Source organism: Sinocyclocheilus rhinocerous, unplaced genomic scaffold, assembly GCF_001515625.1.
Source record: "Sinocyclocheilus rhinocerous isolate Xijiao unplaced genomic scaffold, SAMN03320098_v1.1 scaffold97, whole genome shotgun sequence".
Classification (NCBI taxonomy): Eukaryota; Metazoa; Chordata; class Actinopteri; order Cypriniformes; family Cyprinidae; genus Sinocyclocheilus; species Sinocyclocheilus rhinocerous.
In genome coordinates, this window is record NW_015666183.1 from 1,962,057 (window position 1) to 1,973,485 (window position 11,429).

The 11,429-nt window shown below is 33.1% G+C and overlaps 2 protein-coding genes across 2 annotated transcripts in view; both read left to right on the top strand.

Annotated features, from left to right (window-relative positions):
- The window catches only part of LOC107732121 (granulins-like), a 10,854-nt gene extending 8,501 nt beyond the window's left edge, over positions 1–2,353 (top strand). The window contains exons 12-14 of the mRNA XM_016543378.1: positions 179–427; positions 585–821; positions 1,619–2,353. Of these exons, the coding sequence (XP_016398864.1) occupies positions 179–427; positions 585–821; positions 1,619–1,732 (600 nt within the window). The 3' untranslated portion in view covers positions 1,733–2,353. The remainder of the gene's footprint in view (positions 1–178; positions 428–584; positions 822–1,618) is intronic.
- Positions 2,354–2,920: 567 nt separating this feature from the next.
- The window catches only part of LOC107732105 (STE20-like serine/threonine-protein kinase), a 21,216-nt gene continuing 12,707 nt past the window's right edge, over positions 2,921–11,429 (top strand). Inside the window, exons 1-9 of the mRNA XM_016543361.1 lie at positions 2,921–3,112; positions 4,505–4,710; positions 6,156–6,225; positions 6,322–7,342; positions 8,593–8,727; positions 8,865–8,994; positions 9,069–9,197; positions 10,362–10,466; positions 10,541–10,704. Coding sequence (XP_016398847.1) covers positions 4,521–4,710; positions 6,156–6,225; positions 6,322–7,342; positions 8,593–8,727; positions 8,865–8,994; positions 9,069–9,197; positions 10,362–10,466; positions 10,541–10,704 — 1,944 coding nt within the window. The 5' untranslated portion in view covers positions 2,921–3,112; positions 4,505–4,520. The remainder of the gene's footprint in view (positions 3,113–4,504; positions 4,711–6,155; positions 6,226–6,321; positions 7,343–8,592; positions 8,728–8,864; positions 8,995–9,068; positions 9,198–10,361; positions 10,467–10,540; positions 10,705–11,429) is intronic.

Sequence of the window (11,429 nt, forward strand, 5' to 3'; positions counted from 1 at the left end):
GCATTTTAATCAGATGATAAGTGTTGAATAATACATGTAACATAATGTAGCATATTGCCATTTTAAACCTTTTTTGTTGCCTATTGATGATCGTTTTACATACAAAACAATACTAGGCAGTATATAGTGCTCCATTATGAATGTAATTCTCACACTCGATCATATCCTCTCTTTGAAGGCGGTGTGTTGTAAGGATGGAGATCACTGCTGTCCTAACGGCTACACATGCAATGAGAAGAAAACGTCCTGCTCTAAAGCCTACCATGAGATCCCCTGGTTCACAAAACAAGAGGCCAGGGTCCTGAAGGGGTCCGAGGTACTGTTTGGAGATGAAGATGTGAAGTGCGACTCGACGACTAGCTGTGCATCTGGTTCTACCTGTTGTAAATTACCCACAGGGCAGTGGGGCTGTTGCCCTCTTGTCCAGGTGAGTCTTTTTTTTTTTTTTTTTGTTATGCAGTTATGTGTGTTTGAGTATTTTTGCTCTGAATGCTCTTGTGGATGTTCTTCTGTCTGACTCAGAATTTGGTTTGAGTAGCTCGGGGTATGTTTTCATGTGTTTTGCATGTGTTTTCTCTCTGCAGGCGGTGTGTTGTGAGGATCACGAGCACTGCTGTCCACAGGGCTACACCTGCGACCTCGAGTTTGGAACCTGTGTAAAAGCGTCCAGTTTGCACAGTGTTCTTCTGACACGATTACAGACACACACTGACACACGTTCAGAAGAGGAGGTGCTGTGTGACGCGTCCACACGCTGCTCAAAGACACAGAGCTGCTGTAGACTATCAGACTCCTCATGGGCCTGCTGTCCATATAAAGAGGTAACAAAAATCAGAGCTGCCACGTATAGATATTTGGTTGACAATAAAAATCATTGAAATTTATTTTTTATTTTTCCCCCTCTCTCTGATGTCTGATATTATTAGTGGTGCCTGCTAAAGGAAGCATCACTATCACTGTGTTTGTTTCTTTGTTTTTACGGAAATATTTATTTATTATTTTTATTTCTTATTTCTTATTAGTTAACTATTTTTATTTATTGTTTACCAAAATTAATGTTTTTTTTCTTTATTATTTTAGATTTATTTGTTTTATTTAGTTTATTTTTTATTTATTGTTTACTGAAATAACATTTTGTTTACTTTTTATCTGTTTATTTATTATTTCCATATTTATTTTATTTATCTTTTTGATTTGTTTTTAAAGAAATTAATGTTTTTGTTTACATTTCATTATTTGTTTTTATTTAGTTGTTTTCATTCATTGTGTTTACTGAAATTGTTTATTTGTTTATTTTTCATTGTTTTTATTTACATGGTTTTTTATTTGTATTCCTTGAATTTATTTATTGTTTGCAAAAATGTAAATTTGTTTTTTATTTTGCTTATTTTAATGTTTATTGAATTTTACATTTGTTTTTGTTTACTAAAACTTTGAACAAATCACCTATTTGTTGTTTTTATTTACTTTGTTTGCTGAATTTTACATTATCTATTTATTTATTATTGTGTTTACAGAATATTGCATACAATTATAAAGTTAAATCATTACTACTGATAGCAGTCTTCACTAAAACACGCAAACACTGAACCGATTGTTGCTCTCTTTTTTTTCGTAGGCAGTCTGCTGTGAAGACATGAAGCACTGTTGCCCTGTGGGATACAAATGTGACCCAGAAGTCCAAGGCTGCACTAAAGCCTCCACATCCATGTGGTGGGAAAATGCTCTTTAAATGAAGAACCACAGACTGACACTGAACCACATGCCCATAACACAAATATACATACACACACACTCGAGCGCTCCGACTCGCTACATGTTGCATAAAGCGTTGTTTTTAAGATGCCCTCTTCAGACAAGGGACTATACATCTAGCTTTTTTTTTAATGTCTAGTATTTTTCTGGAATAAAAATGTGCTGAACCTTATATTTAGGCAGGATACACTGAGAGACTTTAGAACTGATGATTGTGTGATTTTTAGCAGAAATGTAATTTGCCCAAAACATCAAAGTGATAATTAGAGGCTAAATGACACATTATAATATCATAAATGTTATTAGGATGTGGATTTGATGTTTTGAATTACATTACCATGATTATAATGACATGCACAAACCGTAAGTGAGAAAAGCTACTGAGATTCAAAACTGAATGTATCACCAGTGGACTAAACCTACCACTGAACCACAAAAGAAACTTGTGAACTTTTATTTCATTTTGTTTTTTCATATTCTAAACCTGATTGGGAAAATGAATTAATGGGTGACGTCAACCTTTTAACCCTATAATTTACTTAGAGGCTGTTGCATGTAGGGTTAATTCAACTTTGTTTGCTTTTTCCATTGCTTTTTTTTATTTTGTTATTGAATTGTTCAAAGGTGTCTGTGTGTATTCTTAAAAATCTTTCGAATGACTGAAAGCGTCAAGTGTCATTCTCAAAATTTGCTATAGGTGCTTTTGTGTTTTGTCTATTTTTCTCATTTTAATATTTACTGAAGGGTGAAACGAATCTAGTTGATTACCTGTGACAGAATGAGAGTTGATTTATTCTTTTTTCCCCCCGTTTTTTGTTGAAATGGATTTGTTTTTGGTTAAATATATAAAAAAAACACTGAAATTAAACACTTTTTAAACAAATGGCATGTTGACTCATTCATGTCTCATCAGATTGTTTTTATAAACTCTGTCTGGTTTCCATGGTGCAGATCCATCTCTGCAATGCCATTGAATTTTTACAACTATTGGAGGAAGAATACCTGTTAGTCTATTAAATGGAAAACACAGAATAAAAATGAGAAAAAATCCTAAAAGATGGGAAAGTTTGGTCTGTGTTTGTTTTTAAGAAATCATGTAAATGCATTGCCCAATCAGAGAGGCTGACACAGATATTCCAGATGGCTGCTGCTCGATGGAGTCATGTTTCACAGCTGGTCTTCTGCATGTGTTTGAGTCTCACTCAGACCAGCTGAAACACTGTTACCATTCAGCTGAAACCACACAAGAGCTTAAAATATCGACATCGGCCGAGTGTGTTTGACTCCAGAAAGAAAACAAGATTGCTTTGGAGAAAGTTTGCAGATTTCCAGAAGCCGGTCCTGGCGGTTTCTTGTGGTATGTTGACATTTTGTGTCACAACTTACACAACAGCTGACCGGAACAACTTTAGTGCACCGGTGTAAGCTGAACTAAAGCGAGTGGGTTTGTAAAAATAGAAACTAAATAGAAATGCATGTGCGGGGTTATACTACCATTCAACATTTTGGGGTTGATAAGTTCCTTATGCTCACCTATGCTGTGTTTATATGATTAAAAAAATACAGAAAAAGCAGTAATATTGTGAAATATTATATTTCACAATATTATTATTATTTAAAATGTCTGTTTCTGTTTGAATATCTTTTAAAAGGTAATTTATTCCTGCGATGAAAAGCTGAATTTTCAGCATCATTACTCCAGTCTACAGTGTCACATGATCCTTCAGAAATCCTTCATATTTTTGTGGAAAAGGATTCTTTGTGATGAATATAAAGTTTTAAACAACAGAATTGATGTGAAATGGAAATCTTTTGTAGCATTAGAAATGTCTTTACGGTCACTTTTGATACATTTAATGCATCCTTGCTGAATAAAAGTATTCATTTAAATAAAAAATGGCATTATTTGTTTTCAGCATTATTTAATATTACTAATATAATATTATATTTATTATTTTGAATTCATTTTTTGTATGTTGTATTAATAATTTCAGTTTTTTAATAAATTCAGCATACTGTCATTTTAGTAAGTTTTAGTAATTGTGTGCTGTTGTCCTTTTTATTTTTAGTGTTTACTATATTTTTTAAATCCTATTTAGCTTAATTTTTATTTTTATTCACTTTTGAACAGTGTAAATCATTCTTACTGAATGAAAATACTAATTTCTCACACACAAAAAATAAAATATAAAAAAATAAAATAATAATAATATAAACTTAAATAAACAAATAAACTAGTAAACTAAATAAACTAAAATAAAATCTTACCGACCCCAAACTTTTGTGTAAATTGTTGCATAACTATCCTGAGTGTGTTGACTGTATAGGTGTGAATGCTGTGTGTAATGAAGGCACTCTGAGCACGTGTGATTATATTGAGGTATTGAAGGAGCTCAATCACTACCTGAAAGTTTAACTACCGCAAACACTCAGTGGAAATCAAAATTCAAGATGGAGAAGGCAAAGAGACTGACAAAAATGGCAAGAATGTTGGACTCTGATAAACGATCCGGTGTGAGAAAGTGTGAAAGGGAGAGAGCGGGACAGCTGAAGGGAAGCTTCAAACGAGCCAAAATGTCACTGCTATTAATACACCTCAGCAACTGCTCTCCAATCAACACACACCATCTCAGTGTGTGTGTACATCAGGAAGTGTGAGCAAAATGATGGCTTCAGGTTTCTCCCACCTCAAAAGCTTGGTATCTGCCCCAGTTCTCTTACTGAGCTGCATTTCTGTTGATGTTTTCAGTTGAGGGGACAGAGGAATGGCCATACCGACCATGACTGACTCCAGCAGGCTTACTGAGGTTTCCACACTGCCTTATCTGGATGCACGGACTTCAACCTCAGACACAGAGTGTGGAGAGGAGCCTGATCTCCAGCCAAGAGCTCTGGAGGAACCTCAGGCAGTGGGTGCAGAAGACACTGGAACATCAGACATCATGGTGTCGAGGGGTGAGAGAAGACAGCCGCTTTAGAGGTTAATGAGTTCAAGAGAGGATGATCTGCAGTCTTAGAAATGAAGGCTCTTCAGTGGTTCTTGCAGGAACTTTCTACCAAGAATCATTTAGTTGGCTATGGGCTTTTATGGAAATTAAAATTAAAATGGAAATTAACTTGATGTTACATTATAGGTTCATCAGATCAGCATGTCGTAACAAAGTTATTTTGTGGGATTGGGATTGAAATCTTTTTTGAACTTTTTATAATGTTCTGTTCTTTAAAAATGTCTGTGCTGTTTTAGTATATTTACTTCTAGTATTTACTAATATATTAATTATAATTTTTAGATGCTCAGTTTTAATTTTAATTTCAGTTTAAATTTGAGTAGTTTTGTTATGTACTTTTATCATTTATATTAGATGTTTTATATATATATATATATATATATATATATATATATATATTTGTAATATTGTTTTGAGTAATTTTGAGTAATTTTAATTCTTCAAAAACTTAAAATTATTTATAGACAAAAAATAACTTAATCCTGTTTTATAACACATTTATTTTTTAGTCATTTTGTTACATGCCTTTATCATTTTGCACTATTTTTTTATTTTACTGTTTAACTTTTAGTTGTAATTTTAGTACTTTAAAAATTTATTTATACGCTTAAAAACAACAGCTTAAACTTATGTTTGTTTTAAAAGGATCATTTTTATATTTTCAGTTTATTTTAATTTTAGTTTGTTTGAATCATTTTGTTATGTGATTTTGCCCTTTTTGTTATTATTTTTATTTTAGAAATTTTCAAGAACTTAATAAATTTAAGTTTATAAACTTATAAATTTAAAAACAACAACTTATTATATTTCAATTAGTTGCAAAGACAGCATTTCTCATTTTTATTTCAATTTTGTTCATCTTAACTTTTTATTTTATTTTAGCTTTTTTTTCAATTAATAAAAACAATTTTTAATAGTTTTATTTTCAATTTTTTTATGAGAGAATGTGCATTGTTTAAAGAATGATATATAGAGAAGACATTGCAGCTTGTAGATTTTGTTTATGTGTTAATATTTATTTATATGTTTTAAGTAGTGCTGTCAAACGATTAATCGTGATTAATCGCATCCAAAATAAGTTTTTTTAACATAATGTATGTATGTGTACTGTGTATATTTATTATGTATATATAAATACACACACATGCATGAATATATTTCAGAAAAATATGTGATGTTTATATATTAAATATATTTATTTATAATATAAATTATATGAATATAAATATAGACGTAAATATTTTCAAAATATATACTATATGTGTGTGTATATAAATATACACAGAACACTGACATACATTATGCAAACAAAAACTTTTATTTTGGATGCGATTAATTGCGATTAATCGTTTGACAGCACTATTTTAAGTGATGTTTTGCATGTATTTTGAGGTGAGGAATATCAAACGTCTGACTTTACAAGTAAAGAAGACAACAACATCCAGTCGAGCATCAGCAGCAGGTTTGCACAGTGATTCTTTCCATTTACTTATTTAAATGACAGGTTTATGAATTCACTGATCCATTTAACTGCTTTGTTTACCATGGCAATTCATAGGTCAGATGCAGAAAGAGAGAATAAATCTACTGAAGCAGCAAGAAGAAAACGTCACAGGAAACACCGAACAGAGATTACAGACACGAGGAAAACAAGGGAGACGTGTAGAAAAGAAAGCGCAAGAATGAAAAAAAATTCTCCAGTGGTTTCCGACCAGAAGACCAGCGGCTCCTCAAGATGCTCCAAAGATCAAGACGTGTTCTCATCCCGACCTCAGCAGGTCACTCCAGATCTCCGTCTGTGGAAATATCCTCAAGATGCTGGTGTTTCCCGTCTCTGCCTTCACAAGCTGGAGGTCGACGTTCCTTCGACCTTTGAGTCTCGCAGTTTGGAACCAAACCTCGACTCTGAGTTTGCATATATTTACGCTGAAAGCATCAAAGGATGCGACTCTTCCTGTTGCACTACTCCAGGAGACTGTAATACCCACAATCCCTTTGTCAAAACTGAACGAGAGCCTGAATCTGTCTGGAACAGCTTTGAGGAAGAATCTGAAGACTCCGATTGGGATTTATACATGTCTGCACACAGTACAGCGGCTACTACAGGTTCCAGATTGAACGCTGAGCGCTTTGGGTCTTTAGATGACTTTGACTTGACTTGTATTTATACAGACTGGGAAAGGAGAGCCGACAGTGCAGAAACCGAGCAGGGTTACAGTCCCGCCGAAGCGGAGTGGGGCTCCGAGAGTTCATGTTCCACCGCTGACAGTCAAACCAGCAGCTCGGATTCAGACGGCTGCCGTTTAGAGGCTCTCGGTGACATCAAATGTCCAGACGGATGGCCTGAAGTGTTTCTGCCAGGATTTGAGGGCTGCTTTGACTGCTGGGATGTAGTTGAAGACGTCTGCAGAGGCACAGAGAGCGATTCTGAGGATACAGGTGAACTGTGGGGTGTCGTGACTCAAATGGACCGCCGGCATTTCTCTGAATTTTTCTGTGAGATGATTAAAGAAGTGACGCAGGAGAAAGACACAGAGCAAATGAATGTAAATGAGGGGTTTCTGTTCCACCCTAAGCAGGTATGTGACTAAAGACATTAAGGCAGATTGACAATTGACAAGATATAAATATACATATTTATATATGTACATAAGGTGGGCAAAATAATAAGGTATTGCCTGATTTTGGAAATTTAATTGTTCATGCTCATTTACCATATTTTTACGTAAGGGATAATGTACATCCAGCCGGTTGTTATCTCAGAATGCGTAGCAAAATGGCAGCAGCTGCGTTTGTATGAAACGAGAGCGAGTCCGCGATACCAGGATGACATAATTAAATAATTGTACACCATTTTGAATCGAGTTTTAATATTTTATTAGCTAAACAAACGCAAAGCTTCCACCAAGAAAAAATTGTTCAAGCAAGAGTACAGCGCCGAATGCTGCTGTTACCCGGATGAGCCTGTGTTATTAGCTTTTACCGGTTGTTATCGAGGGATAACATACCTCGGAATGTCGCGACTGACCAATCAGAATCAAGTATTCCACAGAGCCGTGTAATAAATTTAGATAACCTTTATATGATACTCACTTAATCTTTATTTTATAGTTTTATTTAATTAATAAATGTACTTCATTGATACATTTTAGCATTTAAGCTGATCGATTTTAGTTTTTAATGTTTTATTTTTAAATTAGACAACCCATACAGCAAAACATATATTTTCAGATATTTTTTAAATATGTTTCAAACTATGCAAAACATATAGTGCTAATATACTGCTAATATATATTTTAAAACATATTTGCATACATATATTTAAGATAAGTTTTATTTGTTTCCTCATATATTTTGTTATATAATTAAATATACATTTTTAATATAATAATATATTTTTTAACTTCATATATATATATGTATATATATATATATATGTGTGTGTGTGTGTGTGTGTGAATGCCAATTTCCCATTGTAGTATATTTTATAATATATTTTAGCATTTAAAGGTGTTTTCAATTTGAAAAAGCTGCACTGTTTACAGCATATATTAAGCATATATTTAAAAATGTAATATATATTTTCAAAGAATTGTAATATCATCATTGTATTGAATGTTTAATTAATTAATTATTATATCCATATTTTATTATTGGTGCATTCCTCACTCTGTGATCCAGTTTTAACAACAACAAAAAAAAAGGTTCTGATTTTATTTATTCATTTATTTTTGGCAAATCTTAGGCAACTAAACTATTCTATTTTATGTATATATTTCCAATAAACTCATAATTTACTGCAGTTTTCATGGTGAACATCATTTCTTAGTTCCTCCAGGTGAAGAACTCAGAATATCGAGAGGGTCGTGAATATTCATTTCTCCGTCACATTCAAAACGGCTCATATGGAGACGTCTTCAGCATTCGGGACAAACAAACAGGATTTACGTGTGCCGCCAAAAAAGTGAATATCCATTTCTTATCCAATTAATTAATAAGCCTAAATATCTCTGCATATTCTTGCATGCAAAGTTGTTGAAAGAAAACCTGTGACTCTCTGATTATTTCCTAACTGATCCAATGCATTGCTCTCTTGTGAAGATTCCCCTTTGTAGTTTTAGGTGGGAGGAAGTGGAAACGTGGAGCAGGATGGAGTCTCCTCGTGTCCTCCAGCTGTATGGGGCCGTGAGAGAAGGACCCAATGTGATTCTCTTCATGGACCTGAAAAGAGGTGATTGCTTCTACCAATGGAGCCTCTGAAAGCAAATCAAGTCATATCTGAGTCAATAAATTCTCTCTTTCCAGGTTCTTTAGCTCAGTTGCTGAGAGTGAAGGGTGGTCTGTCTGAAGAGCTGGCTCTGTATTATCATTCTCAGGTCCTGCAGGCTCTCCAGCACCTGCACAGCAGACGCGTCGTACACCTGGATGTCAAAGGTCAGCGGCTCAGCTATTGTCATGGATTTTCATCACAAAAAATTGTGCCACGATATCATTTGTGTGTTGATATCTGTAAAAATGTTTGACTTGAACAATATATACAGGCGTAATATGTGTGTTTTCAGGAATTTTGGTGCTCTTTGCCATGAAATGCTCACTTCAAATTGATAAATTTACTTGTAGCATTTACACTGATTTTCGTTTTTAATGTTTTATTTTTAATTTTGACAACCCATACTGAAAAAATACTTTTTTAAACATATTTTAAACTACAAAAATACAAATACAAAATATTATAATATTATTACAATATATTAAAAATATATTTCTAATATAATATAAAATAAGTATATTTAAAAAAATGTGTAATATATAAATTATATTTATAAATATATAAATAAAATAAATTTCGATAGACATTTTTGGTACATTTAGTTATATTTTATCATATATTTTTGAGCAGTGTTTATTATCTTTATTTTGTTTTATGTATATCAAATATGTATTATGTTTTATTTTGTTTTATGCATATGAAAATGTTTATATTGTCTTAAGTATTTATAAAAAAAAAAACATTTTGCATTTACTCAAAATATATTTCAAGATTAGAAATTTATTTTCTTGCCCATTGTAGTACATTTTGTTATATAATTTAGCATTGCAAATAAAAAAAAAATTGTAAATTAAAATATTTTATATTTGAAAAAGCTGTTTGCAACATACAGTATATTTAACATATGTTTGAAATAAAGTTTGACCAGAAATACACATTAAAAAAAAGAAAAAACATAATTTTAAAATTTTAATATACATTTTTAAAGCATTCTAATATCGGCCATTTATTTATCATCAATTATTTATTGACTGTTGATTGTATCCATAAGGTTATTATCAATGCATCCCTCACTCTGTGACCCAGTTTTAACAAAAATGTCAAACCAACAGTTCTGATCAAACCCAATTTCACACCTTTAAACATGAGATTAAGATCAAAATTCAATCAAAAACAAAAATTCAACGTCCAAACTGCCACAATATATACATGCCGCATGCGTAATGTGTGTGTTTTCAAGAAAAGCCATTATTATGAATTTCATCACAAAAAGAAACACTGATTGGTGCACTGATATCATTCATCATACGTTGGTTTCATGTGTGTAGTTGACAACGTGTTGCTGTCTGAGGATGGCAGACAGTGTTTCCTCTGTGATTTTGGACTCTCTGAGACTCTCAATCAGGCTGGATACAGCACCAAAACCTTCAGAGGTGACTATACACACACACACACACACACACCAGCATGCATGTCTACTATGAAGTGGGATTTATGGTGTGTGCAGGGAACATTCTGCGTGGCACCGAGTCTCATATGCCGCCAGAGGTGGCGAGGGGGGATCCTCGCTCTGCTAAAGCTGACGTCTGGAGCAGCTGCTGTATGTTACTGCACATGCTCAACGGACACCAGCCCTGGACACGATACTACCCTCATCCTCTCTATCTGAAGGTGAAGTTAGCATGCAGTCTGTGTGTGTCGCTTTAGATACACTATCAGTCAGACGTTTACATTTACATTTAGTTATTTAGCAAGCGCTTTTATCCAAAGCGACTTACAAATGAGGGCAATGGAAGCAATCAAAATCAACAAAAGAGCAATAATATGCTTTTTTTTGTTTATTATATAATAAGTAAAAAGAAAACAAGAAGATAGAATAGAAAGAGAATAGAGAAATGTAGTATTAGAGGCCTTTTTTAAGAAAACAAGCAGTTAGAAAACAAGTCTTAAAGGGTCAAGTTTTTATTTATGTGCGCTCCTCATTTGGGAGTCACACTCATGGTCTTAGCGGTCAAAAGTGACCGGACACCTGAAATGTAACTTTTTTTTTCTTCTTCAGTAAAATCAATCTAATATATTTTTGTTCAATAATATTTTTTCTTTTGTATTTTGAGATAATTTTATGGTACTAATTAATATTTATGCAATAATTATGATCAAATTTTCCCACTGAAAATAGTTTAAAAAAAAATTTTCTAATTTTTTACAATTATTTTTCAATTAATACAGTATTTCAGATTAAAATAGAGACTTGGCCTTTAAAATCCAATTTTTGAAGGCAGAATAGCACCTCCTGGTGAGAGCAAAAAAAAGAAAAACCTGTAATTTCATGGTGTAACCACTAGATTCCTGAATAGGACTCTATAGAGAGGCTTTTTGATTCCCTCGTTGTTTTT